Source organism: Mus pahari, chromosome 20, assembly GCF_900095145.1.
Source record: "Mus pahari chromosome 20, PAHARI_EIJ_v1.1, whole genome shotgun sequence".
Classification (NCBI taxonomy): Eukaryota; Metazoa; Chordata; class Mammalia; order Rodentia; family Muridae; genus Mus; species Mus pahari.
In genome coordinates, this window is record NC_034609.1 from 19,903,091 (window position 1) to 19,922,503 (window position 19,413).

Here is a 19,413-nt window from a genome sequence, read left to right on the forward strand (position 1 = left end):
CTCATGCATGCTGGCTAGTGTGTAATTGTGTTCAGTGGTGCACATATATGCACATGGGAGGTGAAGGATATCCCTGAAGCTTGAGTCAGTGAGCTGCCCAATGTGGGCACTGGGAGCCAAACTCCAGTCCTCAGCAAAACCAGCACAAAGCATGTGCCCTCTGCTCGAGAGTCATCCGGGTCCACTAAAACTACTCATTCTCCGTGTGGTGGTTTGAATAAAAAGGCTTCCCATAGGCTCATATATGTGAATGCTTAGGTACTGGAGAGTGGTACTATTTGAGAAAAATTAGGAGGCATGGCCTTGTAGAAGGTGTGACCTTGTAGAAAGTGCATCATTGGAGGTGAACTCTTGAGTTTTCAAAAAGCATATGCCAGGTCCTGATTGTCTGTCTGTCTGTCTGTCAGTGCTTGTGAATCAGGATATCAATCTCAGCTACAGCTCCAATGCCTCTCATGTCACTATGCTCTGAAAACTGAAAACAAGGCCTGAATGAAATGCTTTCTTTTATAAGAGTTGCCTTGGTCATGGTGTCTTTTCAAAGCAATACAAACGTGACTAAGACACTTTGGTAAGCCTGATTTTTAAAAAGCAGCTCAATTTCTGAAACATTTAAATTGCAATTTCTCAGATTCATATATATGAGACAAAAAAAAATCTACCACTAAATAGGGATTTTTGTATGGTAGTGTTGTTAAAATGTGATATCCTAACACTGTAATGTATTAGCTTATACTCCATTACTAGTGACGATTTTAGTAAAGTTGTATGTTGTAGCTTCATTATCATTTTCTGACCCACTACAGCTCGTAGCCAGGACAACTGGAATAGGCTGAGTAGGACTGAAGGAGTAGGAATGCTGAATCAATAGTAGCTGTGATCAACAGTGAGGAAGAAAATAGGCCAGATTCGTTTAACAAAGCATGGTGGTGGTATATTGGTTTGCATGAGTATGGAGGTAATTCTGACCACAGGCATACAAAACTAAACTTTAATAGTGGAGTAATCACACCCTACTTATGTTGAATAAAAAGCACCTTTCTTTCCAAAAGCTCTACCTGTCCAACAAACGCAGAGAATGCTTTGGTACTGTCGCGGCCAGCGGCTGCTGAGTGGTAGAGATTCACCCATTCCCTCAGAAGATACTCTGCCTTCTCCCTCAGGCCTGGAGGGTCATCATATTCTGAGGCTTGAGAGATCCCAGAATGCATCATAAAGTTAGGGCCTCCATGAGCACGATCAATCATTGCTTCATAGTTGGATCTCACCACTTCCATCAGCTGGGGCAATCTAGTATGATAAATCCAGAATAAAAATCAGTTAACCCACATTTGTTTACTTATCAAAACTTGAGAAACTCAGGCAGGACAGGCTGTCTGGTCAATGAGCTTGTCTCTGCCTCCCCAGTGCTGAGATTACTAATATTCACAACTACACCCAGTTTTGTTTTATGCTGTGTGCATTCCTTGTGCACACATGAAAGCCAGAGGTCTTATTTCAGCAGGATTCATCCACTTTGTTTTCTGAGGAAGTCTCTCACTGGGACCTAGGACTTGATGATTAGGGTATGCCACCTGTGTCTAACTCAGCACTGGCATTACAAGTTTGCATCAGTACACCGGCGGCTGAGGACTTGGGCTTCCCAAGGATCCTGAAAGCACTTCACTCCCTGAGGTTAATCCCCAGCCTAACAGAGCCAGTGTTCATGGCGACTTCTGCTGTCACTCAGCAGGCACTGTGTGTGCAGCTCTCCTGAATCAGGAAGGCAGCAGTGGATTACGAGTTCACACTTTAAGGACAATATTGGCCCAACCTAAAATTATGTTATAGGTTAAAGTCACAAAGTCACTAGTTATGCTAGTGTGTATCTAATTTCTGCAGCTCTTTAAGAGACTACTGAGTGCACGGAGAGCAGAGCACTTCATTCTTACCCTTCTGGAGCATTGCCTCTGGAATGAGCATTAATTCTCATGAGGGTTTCAATGGTATGGAACAGATCTGCCTCAGTAATATGGGCAACACTCCTTTCATCCACCAGCAGAATTTTTACCAGTTGCATAGCAAACGCCACGGCCATGTAGTTCAAGCCATTCTCCATCGACTGGCAACAGCAAATTCAAGAGAGTAACAATTAAAAAACAAAAGCACTTCCTGAATCCTTTAATTCACTCAAATTAAATTTCTTCCATACCTGAGCAAGATGAAGATCATACTGCTGCATGTTAACCAAATGATTTCGAATTAACAATTCCACAGCCTCCACATTATATTTATATTCATCTCGACATTCAATTAGGCACCTAAAAAAAGTATTTTTCTTAATCTCTCTTTGTAATGTATTTACCTTTATTTTATGTGCATTGGTGTTTTGTCTGCATGTATGTCTATGTTAGAGTGTCAGATCTTGGGAGTTACTGACAGTCGTGAGCTGCCATGTGAATACTGGGATTTGAATCCGGGTCCTCTGCAAGAGCAGTCAGTGCCCTTAACGGCTGAGCCATCTTTCCAGGCCCGAAAAAACCAGCATTTTAACCGTATTAACCACATTAGCTATGTGTTCTACACAAAGATGTCTTAAAAAGGCAACTACAAACAAAAACAAAATAGCATTGTTTTATTAAAACATAGGCAAATACCACCTAGGCTTAGTATCCATGAGGCCCACAGCAGCCTTATAAACATTATAAACACCATACCAACAGTCCGAGCCAGTAGACCTAATGTTAAAAATGTCTAAACTTTGCATTCAAACTTTAGGAAATAGGAGGGATCATTTAAGACACTAAAATGTTTTTTTTTTTTGTTGTTCGTTTGTTCGAAACAGGGTTTCTCTGTGTAGCCTTGGCTGTTCCGGAACTAACTCTGTAACTCTGTAGAACTAACTCTTGGCTGGCCTCAAACTCAGAAATAGTCTCTGCCTCCCAAGTGCTGGGATTAAAGGCATGCGCCACCACTGCCCAGCTAAAATGTTTACCATGAATGCTACTATGAATGTGGAATCATGAAAACAAATGACTTCAAGTTTATTCCTCAAAGGCATGTGTCAGAACTACTCAACAATTCTTACCCCTTAGAATCAGGGATTTCAAAGCCCCATTTATCTTGTAGACAAAAGAAAAACATTTAGAAATAAAGTATGACAAAAAATAGTCCATGGAGCTGAAGAGATGGCTCAGTGGCTTAAAGTACACTTTTTTGTTTTTGCAAAAGACCCAGGTTCACTTTCCAGCACCCAACTCACAAGGTAGATTATCCTAACTCCAGTTTCAGGGGCTCACATGTCCTCCCTCTCCTCTACAGGCACCAGGTACACACACATAGTACACATACACACATGTAATGAAAACCACACATGCATAACATTTATGAACATAAACTTCAGAAACATAAAATAATTATGAAGTTTTCTAAGGTCACCTACCTTGTGATTTGTTTGTTGCACCATGGTGATCCATATGCCCTGCCATCCTGCAGTGCTTTCAGTACCAACAGGTGGCATTCCCTGTATCGCAGCAGTAAGTCAGCATCAGCACCACTTGTGGCATCTAATAAGCCTTCTACAGCCTATGAACACAAAGGATTCACAAGCATGTAAAACACAACACGCAAACCCAACTGTTAGAGCTGGAGATGAAACACAAAGTACTAGAGAACTTCTGAAGCTTCAGAATTCTCATCTCCACTCTCAACTTCTATCTAGTTTAAGCTTATTCTTTAGTATTTGTCATCTTAAAGTCTTCTTATAGCTTTTCCGTTCACCATAGCTCCAAGAAAATATTACCATATGGAAAAGATGTCTTTACTACTTCTAACTGCTATAAGTACATTCTATGGATGGGTGGGGATGGGAATCAACAATACTTGGTTTGCTTTTTTTTTTGGTTTGTATCAATTTTTAAAACTCAATTATGGTCTGAAGTCTATAAACAAAGTTCCTTCTACAAGCAATAGCTTAAGAACCAACCTTCTGTAGTAATCCAAGAGCAGCTATCGCATCACGCGAATTCCGAGACAACACTACAACCTCTAAAAGGCTTCGGAGAGCCTGGGCTTGAGGATTCATGGCCAGAGTTGGTGGGATGGCATGTAGATGCTGCTCCAGTTCTGTAATGCACTTATCATAGATCTGAGCCACATCATCTGTTGCCCAAGCTTGCTGTTTTAGAAAAAGAAATAGCCAGAGATAAGCAAACATTTTTAAGGTTGTTCATGGGCACAATGCACCGATAAAATAGAAGAAAGTCCTTGGCATATTGCTTTAGCTTATTTTTTTTGTTCACATATGCAAGCCCTCTTCTACACCTGCCTCTTGAGCTATTCAGTCTTATTATTATGTGGGGGTAATACACAGCCAGAACAGACATTTTTAAGACGCCTGGCTACCACCAACACAATTAAATGATCAGAGAGCATAATATGAACAATGCAAAAGACTGAGAGTACTGCACGTGTACCATCCAGAAAGCTTTCTGCAACTTAACGTGTGTTAAGTTTCAAATACAATACTTCCACCAAATTTTAAACCATGACTGGAAAATAAAAACACATCACTTCTGTGCTTCCCCTTTTCTCATCTTTTGAAACAGGATTTCTTTCTCTGTGTAGCCCTGGCTGTCCTGGATCCAGCTCTGTAGTCCAGACTGGTGTGTAACTCAAAGATCTCCCTGCTTCGGCCTTCTGAGTGCTGACTGGATTAAGTAAGGCATGTGCTGCCACACGTGGCCATGCGCTTCTCCTAGCAAAAACCTGCTACTGGCCTGGAAAGATAGCTCAGTGGGTCAAGAGCTTACCCTGCAACCATGAAGACCTGAGTTCACATCTCTAGAAGACAGTAAGGATGGGTGTGGTGGCATGTGCCTGTAATCCTATTGTTCTAACAGTAAGTCGGAAAATGGATGAAGGAGTACTCATGGAAGCGCACAGGACAGCTAGCCTGGGGCACATAGGAGTGAAAAATGAAGAGACTGGGTTTCAAAAAAAAGGTGAAAAGTGAGGACAACACAGTCTTTTGTCTACTACACATGCACACACACTTCATGAATGCATACACAAAATCAAATCCATACTCTGGGGTGAGCAGAAGTACTAGAAAAATCTGGGTGTAGGTCAGCAGCAGAGTGTTCAGTTACCATATCCAAAGCTCTGGGTGAACCCCAGAACAACAAATGAGGAAATTCAGGGGGTTAACTGAAAGAACCACTACATGAAATGTATGATTCTAAAAGAGCGTTACTCCAACAACTTGAAGTTTAAAGAATTAGATGAAGATACTAGCATTTAATTTCTTGATTTTAACATTTGCACAGAGGCTGGAGAGATGGTTCAGCGGTTAAGAGAACCGACTGTTCTTCCGAAGGTCCTGAGTTCAAATCCCAGCAACCACATGGTGGTTTGCAACCATCTGTACAGCTACAGTGTGCTTATATACATAAAATAAACAAATCTTAAAAAAACATAAAACATTTGTACACTATGGTTATAAAGAAGAAACCACTATAAGCCACTTGAGCATTACTGTACATGCATGAAGTATAAGGAGAGGGAACGGGAGGGAGAGGAGAGAGAGAGAGAGAATGTGTGTGTATAAAAAGAAATGGTATATTCTAGATCAAGGCAAACCTCAAGATAACTGAACCTGTTGCTCCAAACCTTGTGGTGAGGTAGTGCTTAGCTAGAATTCAAAGACCTTTAAACTCTTTTCTCTGGCTGGGCATTGTGGCACACGCTTTTAACTCCAGCACGTGGAGGCACAACTGAGAGTTCCAGGACAGTCAGGGATACATGCTACCTTGTTGGGGGAGGGGGTGCCACTACTTTGTAAACTAATAATTAAAAAACAAAAAAGTTGAGGATGTAGTTTAGTGGGTAGTGTGCCTATTTAGCATACACAAGGTTCAATCTTCAGGACCTCATAAACCATGTGCAGTAGTGCATATTTGTAATTCTAACACTAAGGAGGTGGGGGGAATGGGCAGTGTTAAACATTAGTAAATGATACCCTAGTTACCAAATTCCCATTCCATACCCTCTACAGGTTGTTGTTCAGGGAAGACTTAGAGCCCCTCAAAACAAAAGAGGCTACCGCAATCACTCACAGTTGCCAAGCAGAAAAGATGCAAAACCACAATACACTTTGGTTGTAGGAAATGGGGGTGGGACCCAAAAAACACAAAAAAACAAGCTAGAACTGAACTACAACTCCCTCTCTGCTAGGTAGCTTTCTTAGCATAGGAAATTACTCTGTAGGCCGCTAGGGAGTTATCTATGGCCCTACTCAGCTGTGAGCCATGTAAGCTATAATACCAATCTGTCAGGCAAGATATGTCTACTGGTGCAACAGTGGCATCAATATGGGGATAACCTGCCACCTTCTGGCTGAAATGAGTCCCACTCCAAGGAGGGGAATTCAAGTCTGATATTATAAAACTGACTAAAAGCCCATGCCTGGGAAGACTCTGCTGGGAAGGAAATTACTACTTTTGTTTCGCTAAATGGACATGTTGTCAAACTGTCTTCTAAATATGCATCTTTATACTCCTCTCAACCTATGTTACAAAAGCTTGTTTTCCAATGGTTAACAGTGAAGACTGGTCAGGGGGCTGAGAATGAGTAACTGTTGAACTCTGCCCTGAACACTTCCTCTAAGGCTCAGGGAATATTTAAAGAAGGGTACAAATAATGTAAGAGACAGGTGGCAGGGAGATGTGCTCGCGTGTGATATGGGCTCCCAGCAGCTCGGCTCCCAGCACGAGCTGGACTATCAACATTCCACCAGAAATGAGAGAGAGGCTCTTGAGGCTGGCTCTGCAGAGAAGGAATCACTGTTGTTTGGGTGTAGCTTATGTTAAGCTGCTAGGATCCAGTAAAAACCACACCTATACCCACACCGATGCAGGCTGCCCTCATTAAATTCAGCAGAGTATAGATGCATATATGGAAGTCAGAGAACAATTTATAGCAATCTTATTCTCTTTCCTGGGACTCCAGAGGAACTGGAGATGGATAAATGAGGGGATAATAGAGATGAAATTAATAAAAAATAAACCTTAAAATTATTTTTAAGAGACGAGAGCCTTCAGAAAATAATACAAATTCAATAAAGGCGCTTTATGTCATTTTCTTTCTAAAAGTAAATCAACAGAAGCAAAGTGGACAGCAGCTCAACAACTCAAGTGTTTATGGGAAATGTTTTCCTTGTAGTGTCAACTCCAATTAAATGTCCTGCACAATCTTAGAAATTCCCTTTGATTAAATTTAAGTATTAATTAAAGAAACAAATATTAAAAAAAGAAAAGGGAAGTCAAGAGTTAAGCTCCTTTGAACTAAACAGTAGTCAAGCTAAGGCCAGGACTCACTACACAGCCTGCATTGCTGATCTAACAAAGATCAGCTGTAACCCAATAGTTTCCATTCTCCTACCCAATAACAAGCTCCTGAGCAGAAAGCAATGCATTATTAAATTATATTCCATAACACAAACAAATTAATCCAAATGAGGCATTTACCTTCATGGGCTGAGCTAAAAACCCAGTAGGCTGACTTAAGTCATTTGTAGGTAAGAAGCCAGGCACATTTCGTGCAAACTCTTCATAGACGGCTAGCTGCTTTGGGTCCACACCACCAACCTTAAAAGAAGAAAGCCTTTTTTGGGTAGAATTCATGTCACAATCAAAAGAAACATTATTTTATTTTGAGGTGGAAGAGTTGAGAAGGAGTGTCTCCCTCCCTCCCTCCCTCCCTCCGTCCCTCCGTCCCTCCCTCCCTCTCCCTCTCTCTATAGAACTCACTAGATCAGGCTGGTCTCAAACTCAAGAGATCCTTGCTTCTCCCCACCCCCACAAGACCTCCTGCTACAATCCCCAGCTAAACATTATTTTCTACAAGTGATGAGCTTGCACAGAAATCGGATAGAATAGTTAATACAACATATACCAGCATGCATGCCAACAGACCACAGAAGAGGTTTTCTCATTTTCCTGTTAGAGCCAGTGTCACTTACAGTCATTAATAATTCCTTACGAGAGTCCCTATAACAGCACACTATCTGCAATCCCTGCCAGCACTTAGGAAGTAGAGACCAGATGATTATAAGTTTGAGGCAGTCTGGTCCACGTGGAAGCCTTATCTCAACAATAATCACTAGGAAATGCCTCAGAGGAGATTGTCATGGAAGTCTCCTTTGATGCTGGTAAATAGTATCAGACCCCACCATCTTGTTGGGATCAATAAGGAGCTATCAATAAAAAAGATAAATACCAGAAAATATGAAAAGGCAAATTTAAGTTGGGAAAACAGAACTTAAGTAGTACATGAACTCCTTTTATACAAATACTGAGCTACCGTAGGGTCAAGAATTTCCACCCGTGCTCCAGGAAATTAAAGTGAACTGCTACTAGAGGCGCTCCCTTCAGCAGCAACGTGTAGATGCACAGTCCTCACGAGGGGTTCATGTAACAGTGGCAGAGAAAGAGAAGGGAGCAAGGAGGCAAGAGCACCAGTTCTCACTTTCAGCCTGATCTGCTCCGGCATCCGCTCGGCTTGGTAGGTTAACACCACAGGGTCACAGTACCTACGTCCTTCTTGCCGGGCGTGCTTCCTCAGCTCAAACTCCTACAAAGACAAAACGTCACTGAGGCTCTGGTTATCAGACACTTCCTCAGACTCAAAGAAACCACAACTTTACAGATACATGCTAAACACTTACAGTTGCCAATCTCTTGTCCATCTCAGGGCCTGCTTTCTCCACTGCAGTTTTCTGAATAAAACAACAAGCTAATTCACAGTTGTCCTGAGCTAACTGAGCAGCAGCCTGGTCCATCATTTCCCTTTGCTGTGGGGATGCAGTCTATTGAAAACACAAGACAAAAGAAAAGAACAATTCTAAAATGTACAACAGGAAATGCAGTATGCTCAATGGGTCATTCCATTTTCTGGTACTACCTATGTACCAGCCGAAACCTGCAAATATTCCTAATTCCTTCACATATAAGATGAAAATACTTTTAAACATTTCATCAGGTTGTGGTGAACATACTGAACAATAATGTGAACTGTTAAGAAGCAAAAGCTCTTAAAACTTATATCCAGGACTTCAAAATGAAAAGTTACTTGAAGGGATAAAATGAAGTGACTATATATTATAAACTATTAGTCTAACTGCTGCAATCTAAATTCCTCTATATTTGAGACCCTGGCTCCAAACTAAAACATCTTTGCTTCTCTAAGAAAATGCTTAGGTACTGATGAGTATCTGAAAAGTAGCACTGAGCACAAAACTACATAAACAAGAAGCAAATACAACACTCTGCCTTAACCCAACTTAGAATCTAAAAGACGCCAGAGGCTGGAGTATCCTTCAGTGCTAAGGAGTTTGCCCTAATTCATTCATTCATTCATTCTCTCTCTCTCTCTCTCTCTCTCTCTCTCTCTCTCTCTCTCTCACACACACACACACACACACACAGACACACAGACACACAGACACACACACAGACACCCACACAGACACCCAGACACACACACACAGACACACACACACACACAGACACACAGACACACAGACACACACACAGACACACAGACACATAGACACACACACAGAGCACAGGCCCAAACTCTTACAGACCAGCAATACATTTTATAGTACACAAACCAGTCTACTTACACGCAGGGCTGAGGCAAAGCTGTTTTTGAGGTTGGTAGATATGCTCATCAGTAAAGGTTCCCTGCAAGTAATCATAGCCATTCCAGCTGTCAAGTTCCGCATCATGTGATGAGCTGCTATTCTCATTCGAGACTCCTCAGAATCCAGGGCAAAGTCCTTTCTGACTATCTGTTCGCATGTAGTCATAGCAATCTTAATTGAGCGATCCACCACTGGATGGACTAGCTCCTGGACAGCTCGTTCAATTGCTTGCCGCACACACTGCTTCAGTTGTGGGTGAGCTTGAAATAAAGGGATCTGGAAGGAGGGAAAGAGGCGCAAGTCACATCTGACTCCGGTACTCCTTCAAAGCTACAGAAGCCGTAGAGTTCATAGAAAACTAACAAAGCCCCAGGAAACCGAACCTGGGAAGAAAAGAACTCAGTATAACTTGTGATTCGTTTTTATCTTTTTAATCCCCTCTAATTTTAACAAGCTCATTAAACACATAGTCCTTGCTTACAGACGTGGCTTTCTAAGTTAAGGCTATAGCTTGCTGTTCTTGCAGAGTCCCTGGGATAAGGTTGCCAGCACTCACGTGGTGGCTTCACAATGGTCATAACTCCATTTCCAAATCTGCTGCCCCTTTCTGACCTTCTCAGGCACACATGTGGCTTATACATGCATGCAGGCAAAACATGCATATACATAAAAATAGATGTAAAGACATTGGATTAAAAATTATATATACAAACTGCATTCTGTCAAAAGAAGTGGCTTTAAATAGCAGGACAAAGTGGCATGATAATGAAGGCCAAAGGAAAAATACTACAGTATACATCAAGAAGAATCTTTTGACTTATGTATGGATTATCTAAAATTGTGCTTCTTATTGCTGGCATAATTAAAATCACTGTGGGGTAGGGTTAAGAGGAAAAAAATAGGAATTCTAACCACTTAAAATATTTGCCTACTGTAATATACACATTATAGATCCCCTACTTTTTAAAAAAAAAGTCCCAGGGGAAAGCTGGTAAACAGGGAAGTAACCAAGAGTTCACTGCCACAAACTAGAAGTCAAAGAATTCTGGGACTGCAGTGATGGCCCAGTGTTTTAAGCACTTACTGCTCTTGCAGAGGGATCAGGATTTGATTCCCAGAACCAATACAGTAGCTCACTCACAACCATCTGTCAATTTCAGGAAATCTGATGTTCTTTTCCGATCACCTTGGGTATACCTAACAAGCATGTAGTGCACAGGCATGCATTCGGTAAAACACATAATAAGTCAATCTTTTAAAAGGAGAAGGATAAGTTTTTACTCACTGTAGGGTTTAGAGTAATATGAGGTGCCAGGCCTGCTAGAGAGTAGACATTGATGTCGTGGTAGCTGTACTGTGGCTGTGGTGGAACTGTGGCTGTACACGTAGTACTGGTAGCTGGTGTTGTAGAAGTTGCTACATGTAAAGTAAAAGATAAAATGCACATTTATCGACTGAACAAAGAAATTAGCTGAATAATAAATGGAACTTATCTATAACTCTTGAGAAGGGGCAGCTAATGTCCTATTTTTCCCATTCTGAAAAAGAAATTCTGCTGTTGTATGACATATGAGCCTAACTGTTAGTGGTAGTGTCTACAGCACAGGAACATTTTCAGGATAATCCTGTATTAGGCAGGCCAAGCTTCAAATATCTGGCAGTGTTGTGGGTACATGTTCTCAACCTAGCCTTTACCAGGCTCACTTGGAATTTGTCAGATGCCAAGAGAAGGCTGGTGGGAAAAGAGGTGTAGGGTGCTGGTTGGCATATTCTACCAACTCCTCACCTTTAATATAACTACATCCAATTCCCAAAGCCAATCCCACCATCACCAGGGAGTATGTATCCCTGTGTGTCTCACTAATGAGAGAGAGAGAGAGAGAGAGAGAGAGAGAGAGAGAGAGAGAGAGAGAGAGAGAGAGAATGAGAATGCGCCTGACTGTCTATGGACTGATTTTTAAACAGGGTCCCAGGTTTGTTCAAACTCATGTAGCTTAAGCTGTCCTCAAATGCACAATCCTCCTGCCTTTAGTTTCTTAAGATTAGATAGAACCCTGTACCTCTAAACCCAGTCCTGATTGTCTTGATGAAGATAATATTGTCCTTTTAGGCATGATTGAACTGGCAAACGTTAGATTTTAAGAAATAATGTATACTATTATGTCATTCAAGTACTGTGATACTTCAGATGTTTTAAGAGATAAGCCAGGCTATGATATAAGAACAATTCATTTACTCATCTTTGCTTAAAATTATCTGAAGAGATAGCGAGACACTCTAATAAGAAGACTACCCTTAGATGTTACTCACACTTGATAATTAGAAGGTACACAATGTGGTATAGTTGCTAGGTGGCTTATGTGAGAAGGTTCTGATGGACTTCTGCACTTACTTGTTGTTGTGATGGCAGGAAGCTCTTCGGGCTGCTTGACATCTTTCTTTGGAGCAGAGAGTTGTTCGTCTAAGTTCTTCAGACGATCTTTATCTTTTAGCAGGTTTCCAGGTTTGAGCTCATTGATGTCTAATGCAAGGTTCTTACAGAGCACCTCAATCTCAAACTTCAGGTTTAACTGCATAATTCCAGTATTGAATTAGAATAAGAGAAAATCTGAGCTCTGTCCACAATATATACAATTCAATCCGACGGTGCAATGCCCACTGCCTACCCCCTGTACTGGTCTATCTTTACTGCAACGTTAAATCATCTTAAGGCACAGAATTCTCTGAGAGAGGGGCAACTATTTTACCTTTAAGTCATGCTCCTGATGCAGCTCAGCCAATACATTCATAATTGCCATTGTCCAGGGGTTTGGTGGTCTAAAAACCTAAAGAAAAGCTATGATATTAAGGCAGCTCTAAATCAAACGTTTACTTTGTATTATTCCAACAATTAAATAAACATGACCGTGACAAAAGCCCCATTCTTAGATACAACCCATTCCAGAAAACCACAAAGCAGAAAGCTGGTCCACTCGGACTCTTCACTTCACCTCACTTAATGTGTAATAATCTAGGACTAACTAAGGAGGGTTGTTCAACTAGCTCTATGTGCATAAGAATAAAGGTATCATCTTTTGGTATTGTGTTAGCAACCTCTCACCAATTCACCATGAATAACATTTACTCACCAGGCTGCGAATGCTGGACTCTAAAACTTTGGCAACAAAGGGCACTACATAGAGCAACTCTTGTTGTCCTTTAACGTAAGCCTCTAACAGCAAAGATTTCACATCCAAGTCCTAGAATTTTAAAACAAAACATTTGAGAAGCTGATGTTCTTCTGTCCCAGAAGTCCTCCAGGAAAGGTAAAATAAAATAAGAACCTAAGAATAGTATCCCACTAAAAGCTCATTTCCCAACATATATTATTTGATTCTTGCCTGACAAAAAGCACACCCACTGGCTTTTCTGTATCCTAAAAGAGCCCAAGAGATCATGAACATAGAATTAAGAATTCAAACATGGTCAAAGCCATATGAAGTCCCAGTGACAATTAGAACATTTCTTATAGCCAAGTTCAAAACATATATCCATCTTAAAACTCACCGTGTGTAAGATGGGTTTATTTTTAGCTAATGTGATCATTCCTAACCAATGTCCCAAGTTCTTCAGCAAAGAACGATCTGAGAAATTGGCTGCAGCTTTATCAGAAGTCAGCAGCACCTGCGGTAATACAGAATTTATAAATGTAAGTGAATAAGCATATAAAAAAAATTCTCAATTTCGTATGAGAGTTTCCCCGGCCTTTCTAAAAGTAATCAGTTCTGGGCACCTACCCAAAGCAGACCTATCCCATGTATCCCATTGGTATTATCTTACTGTATGCATTAGCAAACTGTCGCCATTACCTTTGAAAAATGTTTTAAGGAGCTCACGAGGTGGAATACTTATCTACCATGTCTAAGATCCTGTATCTGAATCCCACCATGACAGAGAAAGCAACCAAATGAATGGTTATTATTTGCCTCAGAATACGTAGGAAATTCCAAAGACTACAGTACTCCTTCCGAAGGAAGCTGTACAATCATGTTCCTTAACTCCATAAAGCAACAGCAAAATGGCATGAGTCAGCTGTGCTACAAGGAGCCAGGAATTCTTTTTGCACTACAGCGTAACCAAGAATGGGGACATTTCCCATACATAGGTTTAAATATAGTGCCACTTTCTAAGCCAGCCCCAAGTTACTCAGAAATGAAGGATCCCATCTCCATCTGGTTTGCCGTTTCTTTACAAAGCTTCATATTTAAAAAAAATGGTACTTTAGAAATAAAATAGCTGAACTTTACGAAACAAGTTTAAGAGTTTGACCTTATACTATATAGGATCCCAGAACAAAAGCTATTTCAAATAGGACTGAAATCGAGGTATCTTGATATTCAACCAGCAGAATGAGTTTTCTGTAAGATCATTTCTTAAAAACAAGTATAGGGAGACCTGAGAACTTGTACCTAGTCTCCAAAGATAAGAAAGAAGTGGTTACACACGCACTCACACATGCAGACACGACAAGTCAACAAGTGTCCATGCCACAAAAATACTGAGTATTGTTACTTATCACAGAAAGTAGAATGCTGAAGCCATACATGGAAGGATGAAAACTAATTTTAAAGAGGGACTATACTTAAAGTAATACATAGGGTTATGTCTAAATGATTAGATTCTTGGTCCAGCAAGATGATTGGGCAAATAAAAGTGACAGTTACCAAGCTGACATTCTGATATTCTGAGTTTGAAAACCGCCTCCTGAAAGCTGTCCTCTGAGCATATACATATGTATGACACTCACACAAATATGATTTTACAATGTTCATGGAAACCAGTAGTACCATTCCAAACCAAATCAACGGCACTTTCCATGGACACCTAACAGAGAGCACAAAGAAAAGCACAAACCTTCCCAAGTTCCACCTGCCAAGATCAACTTTAAAGCTGAAGGAAATATAAGAACTCTTCTTACTTTAATGTTTCTGTAGGTTTCATTCAGAACCATCTTGTTAAATTCAGGATTCTTCAATGTATCAAGAAAGTTTGAATACAGGCTATGAAAGTTTGGCTCAATACTGACTCTTTTCATAACTAGATATTGGGAAACCCAAGGCATAAATTCTTCCTTCACAGTTTCTTTAAGCTCTTCAACCTAGCCAATCAACATGACAAACAGTAGAGAATTAGTATTTAAAAAAACAAAAACAACAACAACAACAACAACAAAAAAAACACAACAACAACAGATAAAATGAAGTCCAGGTCCTCTGAATGCTAACACACATCATCTGGCTTAGACTTCCCCATGACACTTTAACAGACGGTATGCACTTCTTTTAAAGGCAGGGTTTTCCTATGCAATAGCTCACAGGCTGACCTCACTTAAACTCTTCATCTTTCCCTCAGCCCCTCAAGTGCTAGTATTACAAGCATACACCACAAGGCCCATCATGGTAAAGTTACAGAAAAATCTACTGACCTTTTTTTTTTTTTAATTTTTATTTATTTATTTACTTATTTATTTATTTTGAGTCAGGGTCTCTCTATGTAGTCTTAGGTGGTTTGAAACTCACAATACAGACCAGGCTAGCCTCAAACTCACAGAAACCCACCTGCCTCTATTTCACCATGTGTCACCATGCTCAGCCTAAAAGCCACTGTCATTTTGAAGTACTATTTTAGGAGGCAAGCATTATTCCTTATTCTTTTCAAAGCTCTACCTCACCGTGCTCATGGGGTATAATAAGCAATTAAAGTAGTTTCTGGAGGAACATAAGACAAAACTTTCTATCAAACTTAGTGTATACTTTTAATCCCAGCACTTGGGAGACAACAGAATCTAGAGGCCATCCAGGTTAACAGTGAGTTCCAGGCTAGCCCAGACTAGTTAATGAGACCTTGTCTCAAGAAAAGAAGGAAGGAAAAAAATAACACTTCCCTTCTCAGGAGAGCATAACACTATTTCAAAAGGCTACAACTCACTGCAAAATAAACTGCAACTAAGGATGATGTTTAATTTCTACAAAAATAATCTTAAAATAAACTTTTTTGAAATGTGCTACCACACCCAGCTAAAATCATACCTTTTAAACTGAGTTTGTGGGCTTTTATTTTTAGAAAGGCTCTGTTATCACTACGAGACAGAAAAAGCTAGTCTCAAACTCCTTATGTTCACTTCAGCTTCCTCAGCAATCACCTGACTTACTGGATTCAAAACAAAACAAAAGTCAACCCCTCTATTCGTCAAAGACAAGGAGAGGGCACTTCATAAGTTATTACATCATGCTTACCTTCTGTGTCATATTTGACTGTGAGAGATTGTTGAAAATAAAAGCAATTTTCTCTTGAATATTTTCTGGGGGCTCCACAATCCTCTCAGTTTGATCTGTGGCCACAAGCAATGTATCGATATTTGTTGTATTTATAGAAGGCTAGAAGTAATAATATGCACTGTTAAAGAAGCTGATGTGTTTCATTGGAAAATCCTAGAAAATAGAAGTGCTGGCAAGTGCTTAAAAGATAAAAGCACTTGCCTCCAAGCCCAACCTGAGTTCAATTCCTGGGACCTGCATGTCAGAGGGAGAGGACTACTTCTTATGACCTCCGACCTCCATATAGACATCATAACACACATACATACAAACTAGACAATAAGATATAAAGGTAATAAATAAAACATTTTTAAAAGATTATAGATTTCTATTAGCATGAAAAATAAACATGGTATAACTACACTGGTAAGATCATTAAAGCCATCACTTAATTATTATATTGCGTAGTGCACTCTGGAAATATAGGAAGAAATGCTTATCTTTATGCTTCTAATAAAATAATGTACAAATTCTCTACTACATACTTATACCAACAGATCCTCAGAAAGCAAAAAGACCTACTTACTGGCACATCTTTCTTAAAGCTGACTCCCGTTGGCTTGGTGACTGTAACCGTTTTAGCAACAGTGGTGGTAGTTGAGGTGGTTACCATTGTGTTAACCTGACCGGCAAGAGGAGCTTTTGCTGGAACCTGGGCCTGAGCCTGGGCCTGAGCCAGTGCAATACTCCCAGGGGTAGTGATAGAGCCCTGCATTTTCACAGGAGGATCTCGAGACTGCTGTCCGTACTCAATGTACTATGTGGGCACAGAAGGAAACATATAGAGGCATCTTAATAGAAATCAAGAATTTCTGTCTTGATAAGAATAATGTTACTTCTCCTTTAATCCTTACCCAATATTGGCACAATACCTAAGAGAATACTGTGCACACCAATGAAGTTAAATCAGTATGGTGAAGTGCTCTAAACTAGCCTGGCAAAACAATATTAAAAAGTAGTCTCAGTTAATCTGTAAATAAAATTCCTTGTCGGGCAGTGGTGGCACACACCTTTAATCTCAGCACAAGGGAGGCAGAAGCAAGCGAATTTCTGAGTTTGAGACCAGCCTGTTCTACAGAGTGAGTTCCAGGACAAACAGGGCTACACAGAGAAACCCTGTCTCGCGGGGGAAAAAAAAGAAAGAAAGAAAACAGAAAAAAAGAAAAATATTCCTAAACCCTTTAAAATTTTCAAAACTTATCTCAAGCTACATTACACTAAACTTCAGCATAAACATACTACATTGTGTTTCATATGCCCGTAAGACTATCATTATGAAACAGAACTATAACTGCAAGCCAGCTTAAGTAGAACCAACATTAATGAACATTTTCATTTCAGAGCTCAGTTAGAGGATTGGTGTGGACTTCTGATGTTACCTCAAATTTTCCTTACCTGAAAAGTAAAACCACAATGTGTAACTTCTTGCTAACTGAAATACTGCCTGTTTTCTTCTAGGAGGGGGTGAGGCGGGGTGGGGGTTAGGGTGAGGATGGGAAAAAGCTCTCACTATGACCTAAATTGACCTGAACTCAAGAGACTTGCCTGCCTCTGTATGCCCAGTGATGGGATTAAAGGTGTGAAGCAACCATTTGCAGAGTAAATGATATTTTAAAGGCCATTTTAGGACTGCAGTCTGGTTTGGTGTTTGGTTAAATCCAGGTGCAGGGGAGCAGAGCTTTAACCCCAGCAGATACTGCAAACAGTAATGGGGATAGCTGAGGGCAAGGAAAGACAGTGACACCTTGTTGTTTTTTTAAAAAGGTCCTCGTCTAATAGGGCATATGCATGAGAAAGGGAGTGACAGTCTTATTTGGTCCCTAGAATCATCAACAACAAGGCAGGACCTTTTAAAAAAAAAAATGCAATTTTTTTATTAAAATATACATCTTCCCATGTACCACCCTTGCAACATCAAATTCATGGCCTCTAATTATTATTCCCCACCCCACATACACATAATCTGCTCAGTCTATTTAGTATTGCTTTAGTTTTTAAGATTGATTACTTGATGCAGAATAACTGACTAATTACGAAGCTGTCCCTTGGGAAAGACTAATTCTCCTCTCAGCAATCATTAATTGCTTGTAGGAGCTGCATGAGAATTCCCTTTCCCACACTGTAATCATTGTTGGCAGACTAAGATTTTAAATGTTATCATAATTATTCCTTACAGTCTATCTACTGTATGTAAATTTAACAGAATTCTAAGAGATTAAACAAGTTGCATTTCAAACTGAATATCCAAATGCAAGCCAAAGGCATAATTAATATCTATAATTTCAAAATTAACCACTAAAAGGGGTTCTCAAATTTTAATAGAACACAAAGAGTAATGTGCATTATTTCCTAGGTCTACTTTTGTAGAAATCGACTCCCAGCAAGTTCCTCCACAGAATCTAAGCAGGTAACTTTAAAGATTTTTTTTTTTTTAAAGTAGGCAATTTGTAAACCAACTTTGGATTGTGTAATTTTGTCCTTCGTGTTGTTTGTTTTTGAGACAGGGTCAGAGTATAAAGACTTGGCTAGACTGGAACTCACTATATAGACTAGGCTGGCCTTGATCTGAGATGCAGCTGTTAGGATCAAACCTTTGAACTCCATTATTTTGTAAAATCAGGAAAGTTTTGCATATATACAAAGATTCACTAAGTGAAATATATCTACTGTTCAAAAGTTATCACCAGGCCACAAGAATAAAAACCTTTTAATCCTACCAAGAAAATCACAGCTCAAAACAATTACACCATGAATGTCATTTTTATCTGGTTTATTATTAAGCCAAAAAATGGGCAAGGAGCATTGTATCATATGCCTTTAATTCCAGCACTTTAGAAGCAAAGGCAGGAGAATTTCTGAACTTTGAGGCAGCCTACTGAATTCTTGGCACCTAGATGTACATAGTGAAACCATGTTTCAAACAAACAAATAAACAACAAACACACACTAAAGGCAAGTGTTACAGAAAAATAAGGAGAGCATTTGCCCAGGAAGCACAAGGAACAGCAGCTGAATTCCAAGAATATATAAGTGAGTTGTGATCCACAAAGTGTCCTCTGACCTCCGTACAGGCCATGAAGTGCATGTCCTCACACAATAATAATACAGCAAATTAAAAAGAAAAAAGAAAAACAACAACAACAACAAAACACCTTAATCTTACTAGCATTTCTCACAAAATCTCCAAACAAATCAAGGGAGATCTAGCCTGTGCCCACTTACCTCCTGCAAATGATGTGGAAACTGCATAAAGTGACTGATAGAAGCCAGGTGCTGACAATACTGAGGATAGTCCTTTAATCTGCCAAGAATAAATTGTTCAGTCATCATTTTATGTATGTACAGGGAAAAGGTGGGTTTTTTTTTTCAGAC

General features: G+C 40.0%; 1 protein-coding gene and 1 non-coding gene across 7 annotated transcripts in view; both read right to left on the reverse strand.

Annotated features, from left to right (window-relative positions):
* Cnot1 (CCR4-NOT transcription complex subunit 1) overlaps positions 1–19,413 on the reverse strand; it is an 84,573-nt gene that overhangs the window by 12,018 nt on the left and 53,142 nt on the right. For 3 of the 6 annotated variants that reach the window (XM_029532495.1, XM_029532496.1, XM_029532494.1), the window contains exons 22-39: positions 19,264–19,342; positions 16,568–16,798; positions 15,961–16,101; positions 14,643–14,822; positions 13,232–13,348; positions 12,814–12,924; positions 12,433–12,510; positions 12,078–12,255; positions 10,971–11,101; positions 9,665–9,961; positions 8,705–8,845; positions 8,506–8,610; positions 7,506–7,625; positions 3,965–4,156; positions 3,422–3,564; positions 2,192–2,300; positions 1,932–2,101; positions 1,038–1,290 (exon numbers count right to left, since the gene is read on the reverse strand). In XM_029532495.1, the coding sequence (XP_029388355.1) occupies positions 1,038–1,290; positions 1,932–2,101; positions 2,192–2,300; positions 3,422–3,564; positions 3,965–4,156; positions 7,506–7,625; positions 8,506–8,610; positions 8,705–8,845; positions 9,665–9,961; positions 10,971–11,101; positions 12,078–12,255; positions 12,433–12,510; positions 12,814–12,924; positions 13,232–13,348; positions 14,643–14,822; positions 15,961–16,101; positions 16,568–16,798; positions 19,264–19,342 (2,776 nt within the window). The remainder of the gene's footprint in view (positions 1–1,037; positions 1,291–1,931; positions 2,102–2,191; positions 2,301–3,421; positions 3,565–3,964; positions 4,157–7,505; positions 7,626–8,505; positions 8,611–8,704; positions 8,846–9,664; positions 9,962–10,970; positions 11,102–12,077; positions 12,256–12,432; positions 12,511–12,813; positions 12,925–13,231; positions 13,349–14,642; positions 14,823–15,960; positions 16,102–16,567; positions 16,799–19,263; positions 19,343–19,413) is intronic. The other 3 variants (XM_021220175.2, XM_021220176.2, XM_021220174.2) reach the window with 1 other exon arrangement.
* On the reverse strand, positions 13,710–13,845 carry LOC115062732. Its single transcript, XR_003842661.1, has one exon. It is a non-coding gene; the product is annotated as a small nucleolar RNA SNORA46 (small nucleolar RNA).